Source organism: Anopheles moucheti, chromosome 3 (assembly GCF_943734755.1).
Source record: "Anopheles moucheti chromosome 3, idAnoMoucSN_F20_07, whole genome shotgun sequence".
Taxonomy (NCBI): domain Eukaryota; kingdom Metazoa; phylum Arthropoda; class Insecta; order Diptera; family Culicidae; genus Anopheles; species Anopheles moucheti.
In genome coordinates this window covers 21,845,290-21,865,157 of record NC_069141.1, presented here as the reverse complement: position 1 = coordinate 21,865,157, position 19,868 = coordinate 21,845,290, and the positions used below count along the sequence as shown (strand labels likewise).

The 19,868-nt window shown below is 46.6% G+C and overlaps 1 protein-coding gene across 1 annotated transcript in view; it reads left to right on the top strand.

The window, feature by feature from the left end:
* Positions 1-738: 738 nt before the first annotated feature.
* The window catches only part of LOC128301986 (probable nuclear hormone receptor HR38), a 103,532-nt gene continuing 84,402 nt past the window's right edge, over positions 739-19,868 (top strand). The window contains exon 1 of the mRNA XM_053038681.1: positions 739-1,216. Within this exon, the coding sequence (XP_052894641.1) occupies positions 739-1,216 (478 nt within the window). The remainder of the gene's footprint in view (positions 1,217-19,868) is intronic.

Sequence of the window (19,868 nt, the reverse complement as noted above, 5' to 3'; positions counted from 1 at the left end):
ATTAAATGGTGATTTTATATTCTAAATTAAAATTTACAATTAAATCATGTCTTTTTTCACCTTTCCAACCGCTTAGTGTTTGCTTGTGTGTAGTATATTTCCGTGTGTGACTATGTTTGCGCGTCAGTGTTTGATGTGTTTTGTAAAAGTGTTACTTTTCAGTTGAGAACCGATGCGTTTGATTGATGCCAATTTCGATGCCTGCTAACTTCCTCGCTTGATCATAATAGAAATGAGTCCCCAGTTTGGTACTGCTACTATGGGTGGTTATGCACTTGCCAAAGGTTTGAATATTTCCGCTTTCGAGACGAGAGTTTTGTGCTGTTGGTGGTACTAGAATGTGATGTCTTAGCTTTTCCTCAACGAAATTTCATGTAAAAGAAAAATCGAACCATCTATAAAAAATGCAATGTGTTTAGATGCGTTTGAGATACACGTACAAACTAGTGCAGCTGAATGACTGTCCTTAAGTGAAAGAGTACACCTTCACGCTACGGCACGAAAGGAAGCGAGCGTTACTTAATTGATTAGAAATAAATTGCAACCTGTGTGCCGAACGTCACTGGCTGCGTCACCATAGCCTACGTAACGCCGGGCTGCCACCGCCCGCCCGGAAGTTGTGCGAGAAATCGTTACCCGTTTGCGATAGGAAGTTAGCACTAGCGAACCACCATCCCCGTACGCGCGATTCGCCTTCCTGTTCCGGTGGTTTTCCGGTGCCGTGCGAGGCGCGAGGACATGCGAACCCGGCTGGCTTCGCTGATCGTCGTGAAACAGGAGCCACTGTCGGCCACATCACCACCGCCCCCACCATCAGCGCACCCCCTGTCCGGTTCCTCCTCCTCCTCCTTATCGTCGTCGTCCTCGTCCTTTTCGTCGCCCTCGTCGTCCTCGTCCTGTTCCTCCGGCAGCTCGTCGTCCTCCTCGTCCCCACCGTCCAGCCTTTTCCGCTCGTCGCTCGTGGTCGCGGATGGCTGCGACGGGTTGCAGTGCTATGGCAGCTTCGATCCCGTTGCCGGCACGGTCGAAGTGAAGCACAGCACCGACCGACCGACCGACGGTCCGCAGCAGACCCTTTCGCATGCGGGGTTGGTGGCACAGTACTTCTGCGACCGGAATGGCCATGGTTACGGTGCCAACCCGGACGGGTCCGGCGGCGATCTGAACAACAATGATCCATCCAGCGAGCAGTTTGAATTTTTTAGCGAGAAAAAGTGTATGTATTATTTGTTTAGTTTATTTTTTTATTTACTTTTGATATATTTTTAAATGTGTAGTAGTAAGTTGTAGCGTTCTTTTCATGTTTTTTGTTTGTGTGCGTTACAAGATGTTATGCTGATGAATTCATCGTGTTTTATTCGAAAATTGCACCCCTAATAGTTTTTAATGTAATGCGATACGCATGCCAACTAATTGTTGTTTGTGAAGTTTTCTGAAACCGCAAATTAATTAAGCATAAAAATATTTTCCCGAAAATTCCAACAAATATTTAAAAATAATGAGCTTGTCGCATGACATGTCCTAAAAATAATCTCCCTTCTGCAGGCGATCCCTTCTGCTACATTAATTCTGATCATGTTTGCACATCGCTCCATTCGCATCCGAATGCATCATCCCGTGAAATACTCCAACCTTGTCAATCAAGAGGGAGTATCATGTTTGGCACGATCACTTCCCGCAACCACCTCACTATTGCTCCCGAGCCGCCCAGCGCCGGGATTGCGATTTTTCCAAACTTTCTTTCCCCAAAAAAAACCTGTCAATTTGGCACTGGCGGTCGCTCGATGTGCGTGCGTGGCCAATTTGTAAGCCGCACTCGTTGGTGCTACACCGACGCAATTAATTACACCGAACGAAGTGGAAATCTCCATCAGGTTTAGCGCCGCGGGTTTCGGCATTGGCAGCGGAAACTTCGGGGCGTGCCGAGTCATGTCATCGGCTAATTTGATCCGTGAACGCCAACTGGACGCCAGAATCATGTCAACCTTCGCTCAAATCGCTTGCAAGCGAAGTATGCAGGTTCGTACGAGCACGCGTGAGTGTGTATACAGCTTCTCAGGCGAAGTGATGCTTTGCGGAATTTAATCATCTTTTGCGACTATTCTTCCCAACTACGAACGGTGCGCGCGCGGGGGTGAGAAACCCCGTACGGTACGATTCCGATCCCGGAAGTTGGTCTCATTTATCCGACCAGAAGTTCCAAGCGCCACAACACTTGCCAAAAAACGGTGACTTTCGCTATGCTCGATCAGCCAAGCCGGTTTTCCATTTGCGCGGCGAGGTCCAATTTGATCGACTCGCGGGAGCTTCCTCCATCGGAGCTAATTAGTCGACGCAATCTCTTGGAAAATGTTTGGCCACCCTGTTGGCAGAATTGCCTCAATCGAGCATGTCCGCATGGCCGGTACGGGGGCTAGATTTAGATGCCCAAAATAAACCAATTTTTCCTCTTTTCCACCCTTTCTCGTTCTCGTCCATTTTTTCGTTCCATCGTTACGAGTTCGGTTGTCTCAATCGCGGTCCGCGGGCTGATAAAAAAGCGACGGTGCGGTTCTACTGCCGGTGTGCTATGGCGTAGGGTGGGTTTCGTGCGGAAAACAACCACTTGAGCACAGAATGCAAATACCAAACATTGCGCAATCCGCAATCCGTACGCCATTAACCTTACCCGATTATTATTAATTAAATCCCTGTATCAACCACCACGCAATACTTGGTGGTACGCCCGATTGTGCCCAAAAGGGTATCGTCCAAACGGTGCAAAAATAGACGATTTGCCACAACACCGACGCGATCGTGATCATTAACGACGCACAATAAATACATCATAACGTACGGCATCTTCGGGCGATACTTCGTTGCGGGTAACCGGGGTTGCGGACGGGTGCGGCCGGTTCGAACAGGGCAGCCAGTGATAAATATCACCCGGTCAGCGAAAAATAGCCCAAAATCGAAAGTGCAACCTTATCCATTGCCGAAAGGCCTTCAGTACAATCACGGCGATGCGTTGTCCTGCCCGTGGTGCGTGTGACATTTTGACTGTGTGACTGACGGACCAAAGCGGTTGTCGGGCGGCACGCGCACACTGTTCTGGGTCGGCGTAAGGCGTTATTGGTACAACCAGCACCGGGTGCCGTGGTCGGGTTTTACACGCAACGATCAACACTGTCAGCAGAAGCATTATTAAGCTATTTGCTCTTTCGATACCGATCTAAATCATTTTTGCCGAAATATCAAACTGGTGTGGCTGGTATCGGGTGAGCCGTCGGTGCACCGGGGAGACCGGCTTGGGACCGGTGGCGCCCAAAACCTGTCGAGTGATGTATCGGTGGTCGGTGGCAAGTGGGTACACCGTGCAGAACCATTGCCTTCCATCAGACATTCTTATTCGGTTCCTCCAAATTCCTGGCGCCTTGAGACGCTTGCTCTTACCCGACCACAAACTATGAATTACCTTTGCTCGTGCTTTTTTTCGTTTTGGGTTTGGAAGGACACACAAGACTCTTTGGGTCTTTGGGTCGCGTGGTGTGTTCGAGAGTGTCGAAGAGAATTTAAGCGCCACCGCACGGTGAAGATGCACCGCCATATGTCAGAAGCCGTGTCATAAATGTCCAAAACGGTCCCGGTTTCAAACCCCCCTTCCCGCGGTAAAAGAGAGCTAATTGCGCCACGAGTGATGTCGCCGGCGCCCAAAGGGAATGTGATTTCGCTACGGCCATCGGTGTTTTTCGATTTCGCCCAAACAGGGCGCAAAACCGGCGTGTTGTAGCGCTGTGTACCGCCCGATGCACGCATGGTACGCATTTAATTGATGGGCAAAGCTGCAAACGCCCGGTGGCAGAATATGGTTTCTAACACGATCGTATCGCGGTTTCGGCCGCGTGTAGAACCGATGCATCGTACCGGTGCTAATCCTGGGGCTTGCCACTAATTATTGCCATTAATGTCATCGAAACAATCAACGCACCCGTGTTAACATCGGGCGCGAATACGCATCAAGTGATCGGGGGCGCCATCACCGACCATCATCCTGCGTGCGAGCCGTGGCCTTTGCCGCGACTATTGGAGGCGCATGATTGGCGCTAATGGTCAGCAAAACGGGGATGCCTAATAACATCCCCCAGGGGGAGGGGTGAAGAAGGGTAGGGTAGGGCAGCTGATTCGCTGAAGACTTATGATCGCTAGCAGGACCGTTTGACTGGTGCAATTATTTATCCTGCTCTGCGGCGCATGCTGGGACAGGGGATTCGCGATTAGAATGATGGCGCTCTGGCGCCAGGGAAGAATTTTAATCTCATTATTAAGTGGATTAAGTATGGACAGTTTTTCTCGGGTGAAGATGGATGAGCATGGGAAAAAGGAACACATCCTTCGCGAATATGGATAGAGAAATATCGCTATTTGATACATTTTCAAACAACTGATGGAAGATGTAACGTGCATTAATGTTTTCTTGAGATTGATATTTAAAAAAAAAAATTCTTGTTAATAGTTTAAAAAAAAACTAATGATAAGGAAATATTGATAAAAATCACGCCTGCAAAACCCCAATCCACAGCAGGGCGTTGAACTTACTTTCTCTTGCACGCCGCCACTTGCCCACTTGCTGATAGCGACGTTTTCGGCGAGAAGTCGTTCTATTAAAATGATTTTCTATTATTACCACCATTGACCCGTCTCGCGCCTTCCAAAAACTCCACTCCCGCTCTCCCGGCAGGGTACGATTGCATGAACCGTGCAATATAGCACCCCAAAAAATCTACCCAGCACCCAAAAGCGATGCACTTTCCCCGTTCCCGATTTACGCGCGCACTGCATAACGCCAAACGTTGTGTTGTGCGCTTCCACTCCCGACGTTTCCCGACGTGTGCGTGCGAATGTTGTTGTTGTTTGTTTTCTTTTTTCTTTCTGGTCTGTTTCGCCATTTTCTCACCCGGCCAGCTTCCGAACGGGCGAACCCCGTCCCGATTGGAGGCATACGGAACGGATACCGAAGTGCGTACAGCACACCACCGCGCCGAGTGCAGCGCGACGAGTGCAGCAATGCAGGCAACCGATACCGGTACAGCAAACAACAACAAATGCCCACTTATTTATATCAAAGTATCATAAATCTTTGCACTTACATACTTGTTTCGTTACACGGGCTCGGGTCGGCCCTTTCTGCCAGCAGCCAGTCTGGGCCGGCAGGCAACCGGGTACGATCGGTTGCGGTTGTTGTCGTTGTTTTGGTTTGTTAGCAACCCCTTCCCCTCCGAACGTTGTGTGTGCTTGTCCTCGCACTGTTCCTTAATCGTACCGGCACCTTACCGTTTGTTTTTTTGGGTTCCTCTAATGCTGTTTGTTTTTGCGCCTCCGTATGGGTTTTATTTCGCTCCAACGTCATGCGCTTGCCGCTGCACTCGCGTTTGTTAGCAAATGGTTTTATTTTATGTTTAACGCGCATTTATTTGTTTCTTGTTGTTTTTTGTTGGTTTTATTTGTTTTTTTTCTTGTCTTTACTTGTTGTTCCTGAACACAGATACACGCACTGTCTTTATATCTACTCGTGTCAAGATATCGTAGAAAGAGAAAGAGCACGTGTTGGAGCGAGTTTTTCGCTGTAATTTCCACCACGGTCCACGGGGTCCACACGATGACGATGATGATGAAGTCGAAGATCGTGGCTTTGACGCTTCCGTAAGTTCGAAGGTCCTGAACCGCGTGTTTTGCCGTGTGTTGCAATCACACCCGGTCCATCTCGACCCAACTGGTCAGTATGTGGGGTGAAGGTGGCTTATGGATTTGCTGTGGCAACCCTTTGGGAAAACTGGACAACACATGTCCCAGAGACGGTGTGGATGGTGGATGGAGACACGGCGTAGAGTCAACTGGTTATAAAGCATGTTGTCGTTGGTGCGATCGTTACGTTGCGAATTTCTTACGCTACGAAACGAGCTTCCGCTAACAATGTAAGCGATGGCAGATAATTAGCGGCAGGGTGTGTGTGTGTTTATTTTATATTTATGAAATTGGCTATACTGATCCAACAGAAAAGTTTCACTCTGCCAAAAATTCCATGCATTCCTACAGTCCCGATCAGTCGATCAGGTAAACTACGCATCGTTTTTCCTTCTTCACCGCATCCGCTCGGATCTGACAGGAGCAAATAGTTTATTCATTAACTTACTAATGGTTGAAAAATTTCCATTTCATCTCGCAGCGTTCGACGTTTTCTTGGCACCACCTCGAGATGGTTTCGTTTGCCAATACCGATGATGCGTTGTTTCTTTCCCTCGAGTTACACTCTTCGAGTAGCGAAAGCAGAACGGACATTTTTCTTACCGATAGATGACACTGTAAGTTGTCATGATTGGTTGCGAGTAACAGCGTTTGATTGAATATATGATAATATATTTCGTTGCTTGATCAATTCACTGTTTAGTCTAGCGGTGTCTAGCGTGAAGGTTTAAGATGAGAAAGGCAATCATCAAGTCGTTTTTTACGAATCTCAAATCTTTCCAATTTCGTGAGGTTCACAATTTTGGGAATGTATGTTTCAAATTTTAAATCAATTTAGACCAAAGACCGAAGTTGAATAAAGCGAAAGTCGTGTACTAAATATGTCTTAAGATTTCTTAGAAGTGATGAGCCGATTTTCTGGAAATCTTTGTGAAGTATTCTTCAAATATTAACCTCCTCTTCTTCGTTACAGGAAGCACAACCTCAAGAGATATAGATCTGTCGTTTTGGATAGTCAGTCGGGCAGAACCGCAACATATTCACTTCATTATACCGCAAAATGAAAGAGTTCAAACCTAACTTGTTTTATTTACATTAATTATTTTAGTACTTATACAAGTACTTCTCTTTCGCTCTTTTGTTTTCGGCACTCTTACAAATCTCTTCAACGGAAAACATTGTACCCAGGCTCCATGGTATCACTACGATGCAGATGAATAAATGATTAGAATCGCATGCGATTCCTTCACGCCACATCACACTCACGGCCGCAGCACGATCCGTGATTCGTAACCGGGGATCACTTCTAAAAGAGTTGCTCACGCATTCCGAACCTCATCGCTGGGTTTTGTCTTCTGTCGTACCCAACATGACAGCTCGCTTAGCTCACACACAGTGATACATTTTATGTCGTGGAGCTCCGTCCCCCCGGGGTCACCCAGCATCACCCAGCGTCATCCCTTATCTATCGCAATCGCATCACAATCTTCACCACGTGGTGTTGCCGTTGCCCTGCACGGGACGCTTTGTTTGCGCATCCGAAGCCGAAAAGGGATTCCTTTGTCGTGTCGGGGGCCCAAGGACGAAGTGCACGGGGTGTGCAATGCCGGGACGCGTTTGCCGGTACGTGCAAATTTTCTCACTTTCACGTCCACACACCATGTCCACGGTGCCACGCGAACACGGCGCGTTTTGGCGATACACGCTGTCGCCTCGTTTGACGGTGCGCACCATATTTTTGTGAATGTGGCTAATTGTGCGCGTGTTTCGGCGCTGCCATTTCCCATCCACCCGGCACCGTGGGTTGCCGTCGGTGTCGGTGTCGGTGTCGGTTCTTAAAACCTTCCCGCACACACGGGCTCAACCCCTAATCGGACCGCGTGATAATGCGACGCATTCGTCAATGGTGCGACCGTGCATACCGTGCGTGTGTTGCGCCGCGTTGATGGCGCTGAAACGATCAAATGATTATTGCTGTGGCTTACTGCGGTGCGGTGAGTTTTCTCGCCACGCCGTGCAACGGGGGAATGAATTAGTTTGTATCACAAAGCATCCAATCGGTGGAGGGGAAGTTGTGAAGCGTTGGCCGGTGGGTACGTTCAATTCGCGCCACCGTAGCAATGCGGTAGTGTGTGGTGGCGATTTAATTACCTTTCGCTGTTTTGTGTGAAATTTTTAACGGCGAATCTGACGAATCTCGCCACCTGAAACACTTGTCATATTTTTGCGCAATAAAGTGTGTCCGGCCACCATTGCACCGGCAAAACGGAGCGTGTGTTTTGTCGCTTTGCCGAGGAAAAACGTGCGTCTCATCGCAGTTATGATGACAACGATCAGGATGATGATTATGCTTATGCTGGTCGCATCTAATGGTCTAACTCTTGGTGCTCATGGTGGTGGCGGCAGTGAAGCGAGCGACCAAAAGGAAATGGACCACGTCTCGGTGTGGTGAGGTCCCGTCCGTGCGCCCATAGCCACCAGGTACCAGGGCCAACCACATAATGATGATAAAATGTGAATAGAATGTATTCGATGCGAGCAAATCGGGCGTTCGTATGGCTCATTAGAAGTTTTGGATTCTTTCCACTTTCGCACCAGCCTGCTAACAGCACGGAAACGACGGTCTATCGCGATGAAGCAGCACCCTTTGCCGAAAAAGCACCACAGCATGGCGGACCCAGCGAGTGAGTGAGTGGAAATCGCGTCAAAGCCACACAGCTCGCAACGACCACCGCGACAGGTGGTTATGCGACCGGTTTCTGGTGCATGGAAAACGGTACGGCTTATTATTTTTAATCATGCCCCAGACAGCTCATTTCGCACGTGAACCGTGAGCGAACATATTTTCAATCGTCGGGTACCAGCACTGCCGAGGCGTATAAAAATAGCGCCACATTAGGAAGTGGGACTGGACTGGGTCAGCTCCCGTTTGGTGCAGCAAGGAAGAAGCGGTCGGATTAATATTGATTTGGTGGCAGAGTACGCAGTATGCCCCCAAAAAAAAATGTATAAACCAGGCAACTGGCATCGGCGAATCAATCACTCAGCACCCTTGGAACCGGGTTGTCCTTCATGCTGCAGACAGTGCAGTTACTTCGCGCGGTTTGCCTGTTCTTGCCCACACCTGGCGCAGCTATTGTTAATTCAGGGATAGCAACCCGGCTACCGAGTGCAGCCGGGCTTCACGAGTGATTGGCAGAAAAGATTGATTAATTACTAGCGAAAGATAAAATTAGACCACTGCGCTCGGTACGATCGGCGAGGGTTCGTGATCGCGAGGGATACGTGGATGAAAACCGATCATAAAAACGTTCCCGCAATCAACCGACAGCCATCTATGGAGAGTCACTTTTTGTGTTGATTGGTGATTGAAATTTCGTTAGCAGGATTAAGTTTGCTTTTCACATCGCCAAGACCGTAAAGCGATCGTATGATCCGGTTGTTTGGGATGTTTTTTTTTGGTTGTCGATAGGGTATATGATCCTCACCCGATGCAACTGCATTCCGGAGACAACAAAGAATGTAAACGCTGGGCAAAAGAGAGCAAAAAGAATCAAACTTTAATCTAAAGCTACCATGCAACACAATTCGGCGATCGTCTTGATTATCGCCGGGGTGGATGTTTGGAGTGCATTTGGGGATGTTTTTTTTTTCTTCTTTGGCTATGGTTCGACATTTATCCGGAATGGTATTTGCTTTGATGATTGCTTCAAGGTCGTCATGTGATTTGTTTGCAACGTGTTTTTTTTAATCCATTCTTAAACCACTTGCAATCAGCCGATCGTTTAGCGCGGGTTGGTGTTGTTTCGTGTGCCCGTTGATGCTTGTCATGCTATTTTTAATTAGAATCTTTCGATTTTTTGTCCTTTTGCGACACTTATGCCACTCTGAGCTGATGTTCTATTTGGCATTATAATGGTTTCTTAAGCTCTCTTTAACCAAATGGTAATTTTTGGGATGTTTTGAGCAGTGAAACTACCTTAACATAGGATTTTCAGTTTTTTCATGAGCAAGTGTACACATACAAGAGAAGGTGAACAATTCACTATGTTTATAATACATCAGCTGACATTTTTACATGACTTTCAGTGATGTACTGTAAAAACGAATATTGTATCAGAACTTTTCGCTATGTTTTGTACATCTGTTATATTCGGAACAGACGACCAGACGGTACTTTTGTTATAACTAAGGGAAAGTATAAATTTGAAAATATTGTGATCGATGATATTAAAATGATCTTCAAAATACGGTGTGTTTAGCAATGTGACGGATCTTTTTTGTTTTAATTGTGCTTTTTAACAGGAGTTTTTTGAGTACACACAATAAATTAATACAAGTCTTTAACATATAAAGCAACCAATAAAGTTCTCGTCAAATACTAAAAACTTGAGTAAAAACATCTTGTAAGTCTATTTTCACAGTTTTTTTTTGAGAAAATTCGGGTACCAAACAAAACGTTGTTTCAAAACCTTAAATTATCTTTATTTCTGGTTTACTGAATATTACTGAGGAGTTTACTATTTGAGCATTTTATAACTTTTTTTGTATCACGTTTTAATAGATTAATGAATAAATATTTGTGCGATCTTCAAGATTCAGATATTCTGAGAGCTTTACGAACTGTCATCTTTGTATGATCTTAAAGTTCTGAAGAAATAACATAAAAAACCCACCCAATTTGTTGTCATATCCTTCCCTTTAAGAAATAGTTTTGATATTTTATATAATATTTTAAACATTTATATAATATTTGATATTTTATATAAAATCTCATAATTATTTGATGTTTTTATTAAACTGTAATAAATATACACAAGCAGAAAGAATTAAAAACGAAACGACAATTGAAATCGATCGAATCGATGGAGACGCATGGTATCTGTGAACAAAGTGATTTATATGCAAACCCTTCTGGTGGCCTCCGGTACTGCTCCAGGAATAGGTGTGTATTTCATTCACAAGCATCGCGAGGTGCAAAAATCCAGAACCACTTAAGCGGCGACAAGCGGAACGTGGTGCAGAAACGCGCATGCCAACCACCAGACCGTGCCACAATTTCGCTCCCGCCACGATCGTTAGTGCTGGCACGGTAAATCCAGCGCGCAAAGCCGTTCGCGTTTTCCGCGTTCACGAATTCACGGCAAAAAAACCGCGGTGCACGGAACCGATCCCGGTCGCGGTAGTTTAGCCGGGGTTGTGAATTAAAGTTCCCGGTGTGTGCACCTGCAGCACTGGTGCACCGGGCCAGCGAACGCGCTAGACAGCGCTTGTCATAAATAAATCTTATTCTCCACTTGGCAGTGCGACGCACTTCATTCAGCATGGAGATCGCTCGTTTGGGGCTCGTCTGCGTCTGTCTTACGCTGTACCACACACCACGTTCGGCTGGCGTTCGGGGTTGGCGGGGGGCCGAAATGCCGGGATGGAAGTGTTCGAATCGAATTCCGGCCACGTTCGTTTTGTCGAACGCAAGTCGCCGCGTTGCGGTTTGCAACCCGGGGCCTGTCGAAGCCGTGTCGGGAAGGAACATGATCATTTACAAATTGATCTAAATGGCGCGAAACCGTCGCGAAGTCTACGCATACCCTTGCGCGACGCGACTAGACGCACGCTAGACGGAAGACGATCGCACTGGAATGTATCGCCCAGTACCAGTCGGCCGGATGACGGGTCGGCACGGGTGACGCATGGGTGACGCTTGGGTGACGCTATGGCGGACGGCAAATATGATTGAATGTGGCAGTGAAACGGTTGTTTATCTTGTCGCACTCCGTCGTGTGTTGTGTTGCAACCCGTCTGGGATGAAGCCTTGTCGGTGGGTTGCGCGAGCCTGCACACTTACGAGGTACGAGGTGTTGCGTTCTTCCCATTAGATTAATTAAACTAATTTAATTCCCAAACCCCACCGAGCGGATCGTCACACTTCCGGCAGCCGTCGTCATCTTAAACCCAGCTCGTTGAATCGGGGGAAAAACTAGGAAAGGAGGTGTGAGAGGGAGATGATAGGAAAAGGGAGAGTAGGACAGCTCGAATGTATGCCATATGCCCGTGGTCGATGACGCATCGGTATGCATAATTGAATTTTCCTTTTATTTCACACTTTCGCCACATCGGTTTGGGTGGAAAATAGAGGAATCACTGACTGCCCAGTTTACGGTGAAAAAGATTGTTTTTGCTCATTGTTTCCATGCGTCGTATTTATATAAACACATTGATAAGTTTTTACTAATTTGCGTGCATGAAAAACAGCCACCATCCTTATATGTCTGACGTAATGAACACACTTCGGCCAGAATAGAAAGCGCAGAAAAATATCTCAACCGCAATTGAGTAAAAGCGTTTCCACTTTTCCAGCGTCCCGAGCAGAGCGGAAGTCTACTGTTTCCTTCATCGCTTTCGTTCTGCCCCATACGAGGGGGCACACTCTGCATCATACGTGCAGGGATGGCGCATGAAGTGTGCATAAAAATAGTGTTCTAGTTCCCTTCTGCTAACCGTTGCACTGGTGCGTCATCCGCACGGTGCACAACAACAAAACCCCCACGGCTTGCGACAATGCATCGCCACTGCATGGCGTTGCAGCACACCTTGTAGTGGGTATATATTCTCGGAAAAGCATGCGCTTTTTCCACACAATCAAACACTCACACACAAATGGTAGGTCGGCCGATTCAAGTGTATGCGAGCGGTGTGGCCGCAGTCTCGCACCACTCGCCGTGTATGGATTTTCCAGCAGCGAGAACGAACACCCCAAAACCATGCAATGCTCGTCATTGAAAATGGTGACGTCATAAAGGGCGAACCCCATGCGCCCAGGGGATGGTACTGGCTGTCACGGTCCACACACCGTACTGCAGCAACCGGGTGTCGATTCCGTTCGGTGAACGGGTGTTGTTTATTTGTATGCACCGTATTTTGCAACCTCACGGTCATCCGTGGGAATACCGGGACGCGGACTGACTTCCGGACTTCACCGCAACGGTATGCGAAGACGGCGTGACGGGTGGTTGAGTGCGTGCGGTTTGGTTTGTGGTTTATTTCCACGTACGAAATGGCAGAAATAGAACTGCAGCAGCGTGGAGAGCCTTGAGGGAGGATCGGTTTTTGCGAAGGCATTTGCATGACGAGCCCCCAGAGAGTGTACGTCTTGGAGGAGCTTTTTGATGGTACGAAAATAGCAACAATGTTGCAATGCATGCCGCACGGCCTGTGACTTAGTTGCAGCGGGTACCGTCTTGGACCGTATTTAGAACGATGGAGGTTCGTACGGGCAAGGGGAAGTTGGGAATGTTGATGTTAATTTCCTTAGCATGATCCGATGTTTATAAGCAAATATTGGCTGAAAGTTTCCCATAACCCGTATCATGATTTGTACATTCGAAGGTCAAGAATTTTATTGTTAGTAGCTGTATGAGTTAGCTAGAAAGAACCAAAAAACTCTTTCAATTTAATAACACATTATTGAGGAAAAACTCATTATACATTATTCAACTTTGGTACGTCTAAAGTAGAATTCGAGCAAACGAAAATAAAGATATTGAACCAAGCATTGAATTAGTTGATAGATAATTTTTCAGCTGCAAAATAATTAGTTTCATAAAATTGGTTTTTAATAATTAATATTGTTTTATGTTAAACGTTCCGGTCAATATTTTTTGTCACGGTGTTCTGTACGATGTGCCAGTGGAAAACAATTTTTTACTAAGCGTTACCTTGAAAAAACTCTATCCATCCTTAAAACCTTAGGCGCGATTTCTTCACCGAGTGAGATTTATGACGCCGTCGATGGCGTGCTGCCGTGTTCCGTGTTGCTGTTACTAAAAGGCTTGACCTTGCCCTCGCGGGGCCAATAAAAGTTTGTATCGCCCGGTAAAAATCGATTAAGGTAGGAGTCCCATGTGTTTGGCCCAGAACAAAACAAAATCGAAAAAAAATATCCCCCGTAAGAAGAACAGGCGACCAGTTTGGGAAATTCCTTTGGCTTGCCTTTTTCCTTTATCGCATGGTGGAAAGCGTGCCGAGTAGGAAGAATTTTCCCTTCGTGTGTGCGTGTGTACTCTGGCAAGGCATGTTTGTGGTCGATCAAAAAACGAAGTTCCCGTGCCGTGCGCTAGAACGGTATGGCGCTAAATGCTTTCTTCTTGATTTTTCGTGCTGAGTTGGGTGTTGCGCTCGATAGAACTCAAGCTGCACTTGAATGGAGCGGCGCCCGGCACCGATGAAGGGTTGGTTGTGCCCAAATCGAGTGTGAAATTGTAAGCCGATTGTGCGCTAGCAAAGGTAACCCATTTCACGTACGGTCGGCATCGCAAATGGGACGCAGCACGATGTGTGTGGTCCGCCGTGAAGTTTTGCCCATTTGTGGCGCTTCATGGTTAGTAGGTGCTAATGTTTTGTAAAATGAACTTCGACGGTATGCTGGCGGGTCTTCCATTGCGCATTCTTCCACCGAAAAAAACCTTGGACGGCTCAGGAAACTCGTTACCCTGAGAAGACGGACCCCAATATTAGAACATTTTATTAGATTGGGTTTCGTTTTTAGAAACTCACAGTGGAATAATAATCAAAACCAATCACGTCTAGGATGTTCCGTATCCAGCACCGTAATACAATTCTTCAATTAACCAGGAAACGGATAAACTGCGTCAGAGAAGCGTTGCGGAATTGTTCTGGAAGCTGGTTGCTATCATAACGGTGAGATTTATTTCCGTCCACCGGGCCACCAGCTTCTTGCCCAAATTTATGTTGCTATAATAAATCAATCGCCCCATCGTGCACGGTGTCAAATGTAGCGCTGCACCCTTAACGGAAATAACACCGCGTTAGCGCTGCTGTTGCGTCAGCGGGTGCGTTCGATCAACCGGATAAGCACACAATCGATTGCAGAATTAATCGGGAAGAAAATATCATCTAGCACTCGAGACGCGCTATGAGGTATGATGGTCTGCTTCTACGTAATCTGTTGATCCGTGCACTAGAACGGCACTGACTGACAATTCTCACAAAAAGAGTATTAAGCAAGATAATAAAAGGTAGATACCTGCAAGTAGTTCGAGTTTTTTTTTTTCGCCCGTACCTCTTTTTTGACGCAATCGATTGAAAGTGAATTGATATCGTCACAGGTGGGAAAGCTGCAAATGGGAGGTTGGTTGATTGGTTGGGGCGGAAAAATGGGTCCAGGCCAGTCAGTCAAACGCACGAATGCACCACCACAATCGCAAACCGTTCGGTGCGCATGTAAGTGTGCCCGCGTCTGGGTCATTGGGCTGAACCGGCTACCGGCTATCCGGTGGGTTGTTTGCGTGAGTGACGTCACATGAATAAACACACGGCTCACGGAGCTCACCAGCACGAACACACCGTAACGCTCCCTTTCGGGGGTGGGGGGGTGGTTGGGAAAATTGTTCAACAACCCCCCTTCTTCATTGAAGTGAAACACGTTTCGTCCTGTTCGCACCAACCACCAACAGAGAAGGGCCCCGGACATTGGGAGACGCTCGGTCTCGCTCACATACTGCCATCATCGTTGCGACGCAAGCTCCAAGGTCATACACGGTACAGCAAGGATAATAAAGACGGTTTCCACCGGTGGCCGAACGCTTAGTATCACGCTGGGCACCGAACGGTGATGTAATGGTTCTGACATCACGCTGCATATCATATACCATATAGGGTATTAGGGCCGGAATTCTAGAAGAAACACCCTGCACCGGGTGACACAGTGAACACGGGGACCGTTGTTTCGTATCGAAACGCACGACGAAGAGTGCTCATTTCGCGCGCGTGTTGTGCACGTACCTGGGAAATTTAATTTCCTCCCTTTTTCCGCAGCAAAAACCAGTGGACACACGCTTTTCATTTACTGGCTGTACGACAGCCACCGCAAATCGCGTCACGTCTAACGTGCAAACAAAAAACCCCGTGTGATATTTGCCGTAGGCAAGCGCGTGTGAGAGAATAGTTTTGATTTTAAATTAAAGCGACACTCGCAAGTGATATTTTAACCAAATAGTACAAAAAGGCCGGGTGTAATCGAGTGATTGCGTGTGTTTGTGTGCTTGAGTGTGTGGACATCTTAGTAGGCGCTTCTACATTACTGGCAACCCGCTTGGTGGAGTCAACAGCTTTGAAGGTGGAAATATACCGGAACTACCGGACGGTATGTGGTACCGGTTCGAATGCGAATGGGTAAAACCGTCGGCCAGAGTTCAATAGAAGGTGCGAAGGTGTATGAAAAGAAATTATCCTTACGGTTACATCCTCGACTATCCGGTAGCTTTTCGCTTCGGCAATACTCTGTGACGGGCAGAAATACAACGGTGGGATGAAAATTCATTGAAGAATGTTACACCAGTAAACTACATTTTCCAGCATCTTTTGTGCCGTAGGTTTACCGGACGCACACACACACACACACACACGCACATGAAAAAACGAAAAGCCCCGCTAAAGCTTTTCCTTTGTGAGTGAGAATGTTGGAATGGGACGATCGCAAAATGCTTCGCATGCCATCCCATTCCGACCACTCGAGGGTCACTTTTCATGACATCACAGAATGAATATCGATTTTTCACCGGTGGCCTTCCACGGGGTTGCTCCACCCTCGTTTCTCCCCCCTCAGGATCGCTTTTCGCCGCTCGTCGCTCGTTATGAATAAATAAGCTGATGGTCGGTAGTGCCACAAGTGACGGGTGTGAAGATGAACAATCTCCGGGTGGAAGAACAAAAAAAAGAGTATGCCCGTCTTAACATTATCTTTCGGAATCGTGCCACACTTGCACAGGGTGTCCTTTGCGGGAAAATGTGCATTTGCAAGTGTGTGTGTTTGTATGCTTCATTTTTATCAATGAATGAAGTGGTTAACTTCACTGTGTCCTGTCCCGTATCCTGACGGTGTTCCTGGTAGGATTTATCTCGACGTGACATTTTTACCACGTCGCTGTGGTAAGCGATGCGAAGACCGGAGGCTGCGTAGCGTGAAGCATAGTGGGGACCATTTCTATACACGTCCTTTGACGCGTTTCGTGTGTGGGTGGGCTTGAAATGAAGTCCCCATGAATGGGAAAGCGAATCTGTTGTCCTTCAAGCGGGGAGGAATTAATTTCAATGACATCTTGTTGTTTTTTTTCTCTCGCCTATTTGCTTGCTCTAACCTTTACAAGATTCATTCATGGTTTTGCTCGTGCTCAGGGGTTAAATTTGTTGTACTCCAGCGAACCCTCGTTATTTAGTATTATCTACAATGTGTTAAACCCTACCGTGTGGATATTGTGAATTTATATAATGATCATAAATAGATTATTCAACATTTTCCATTTTCTACACCCGTACACGGCTTGTTGCGTTCCGTCGCGGCGCGTGAAGCAACGTTAGCCAATAAATAACCGTTCGACACCTGTACCGGTGTCCCTTTTTTGTACCAGTTCCACCCTCCCAGTTAAAACATTGCTACAAAGAAATTAGTTTGACCCACCACTCTCACGCCCCGGGGCTCGGGAAAGCTTTTTCACGACACGCGTGCTGTGTAGGAAGCTTGCATTAGCATAGGTGCATGATTTAGTACCGCTCGTACACGTAACACCTTCGGGAGGGGTGGTCTTTGGTGGTTCTTTTTAGTGCAAAAATATTATTGTACTGTTCTTGCGCTCGCGAATGATGAATTCCAACGTGGAGGTAACATACGCGAATGGTTCAGACGCGGCCAGCTCGTAAAACGTCTTAATCTTTATGTAAAAGCGTGAAGGACGCCTTGGAGAGTAAGTCACGATCAATGCTGTACTGCAGTAAGTGAGGTTATGAGTTATTACTTTCCTTTAAAAAAAAACTTTCGGAGTGTTAGGACACTTGTGAGCTTTAAAAAAAGATAATTAACCGCATGGTCTTGGTCAATAAAGGTAAAGAGAGAGAGAGAGAGTTTGACCTGCATTATTCGCAAAATTACACCCCGCGAAACCACGATGAGCAGTTTTATTGTCATCGTAAGGGAATTATTATTTGCATAATGTTCCTCCGGCCAATAATTTATACTCCACGCTCCAATCCCATGACATTGTTCGCTTTCAACCACGTATGAGCGGTTTTTTATTCACACTAGTTGAGCACACTAGCACCAATAAATCATCGCCCGCGGTCCCAGGGACCCTGACAGGCGAAATGATTCGCGAGCGAAAACATTCGTGACATTGTGTCACCGTGGTGCGAAGATGGCACCGGTGAGTGTGCGAGGTTCCACTGATCAAACAGTATCAGTGGCAAAAGCTGAATAAATTGTTATGAAAAGTAAGCAAACCGGCGTACGGAAAGCTTCACGTGATGTGAAAAGGAATCGTAACCCCTCCAAAACAAAAATAAAAAAAACCAACCATGCATTGCTATCGTCTCTCTTTCGCTCTTTTCTCTCCATTTCGGCAATGTGAACCGTCGCGAATGGGGATGGAAAAAATAACACGATGATTACGCACGCGCACTGATGCTCCCTGGTGATGGGTCTGGCGACCACGATTTGCTGTGTGCGCATCCAACACACTTATGCTTTCTTATTACTTCATAAATCAAAGCACCCTTTGCATCCCCTCAGTGAAGGGGTTGGGGTGGTTGTGGTGTAGTAGAAGGTGCGTAGACAGTTGTTGCAATTGCTGTTTCGAGGTTGGTACACAGCGCGTTGTGCCATCGGAGGTGAGCTATGAAAGGGGTTGTTCGATTGTAGAAAAAGATCGTTACAGAAGCTGACAGGAGTTTTCCTTTTGTGGACGGTGGGATTTCACGACAAAGTTCGGTACGCTTCCGACAGTTCATCGGGGTCTTTCATCGTATCGAATGGACGAGCATCGCTTGGTATATGAATTTCATTATCGATTCACGCACAGTCGCTGATTAACTGGTTTAGTAATTTTTAGGGAAATTATCCCAACAACGCTTGCTTTTTTTTTGTCCAGGTTTGTAAAGTTCGCGCAATGCGTTTCGAGTTGTAGAGTAATTGTAAAGCGACAAAAACACAAGATTCCAATCGTTTGGAATTTGGAAGGGTATTGTGTGTGAGGACTAATTTCCAATTCGGTTTGCTTGATTATTTTTTGCTGCAGTACGGCACGCATCACTTAATGGGTTTATTACTTGATACATTAGAAGTACATTTATCCAAGGATTTCCAAAGCGTACTCGATAAAACCGTAAAAAGGGAAAGTAATAATTTTGATTTTGGGATTTTAGGTAGAAAACGTTCAAATTGAAAGCTCAATCACCTGTTTGCCGATGAGAATTCCATCGCTTTTGGTTTGCTTCGTTACGCTACCACCAGAAGAATGTAATTACCGAACGGCATGCACATTCTGTTCGCCTACGGTTGTCCCGCTCCGTCTTTTATGTCGTCATCACGGGGCGGCCTTTTTATGGGCGACCGAAATTCTGCGCATTCGCAGTCCGTCAGTGCTTGCTTCGAAATCGAACCGGCTGTTTTATGATCTCATGTGAATAAACATGCCGTGTTACACGGTGTGGAACGTGGGCAAGGGAAAAAGGGCACGAAATAAATCAACCCACACCGAATACACACTCACACACAAAGCACCAGAATGCGGGAACTCGAAACCAACACAAGCGAATGGGTTTTTGGATGATATGCTTCTCAAAAAAAAAAAAAAAGGCAGAACGGCATCCTACAAGTGGGCATCCACAGGGCATCCGGTACATTAGGTAGTTGAGATGGGTGGCCCGAAAAATCAATACTTCCACTCTCATCATTAAGATGAATGAAAGCGAGATTAGTGACGTCATTGCCGGTGTGGCGTTTCGGCTTCCAATCCAGCGGAAGGGATGCGAGGTTGAACGTTGTCAACCAATAAAGATCAAATTAATTTGCTGCCGCGGAAAATAATGTGCCACGGATACGGGCGGCGGGACAGCGATGGGTACCATGGGCACATTAATGGTTCGGGCCCGTTTTCCTTTTCCTCTCTTGTTGCCTTTAAGGGAGGCAGGAATGTGTGAAAGGGGTTTGGAAGATCTCGCTCGCGGGAAGGTTATTATTTGTTCACGCATTTTGTGCGTATGCTCCTTGTGCGTCGTTTTTTTTTATTGTTTCGTTGGTTTGTTGGAGCGAAGATAAAGCACTTAGGATGGTATGCTGGTAACGCTGTTTTTTTCTT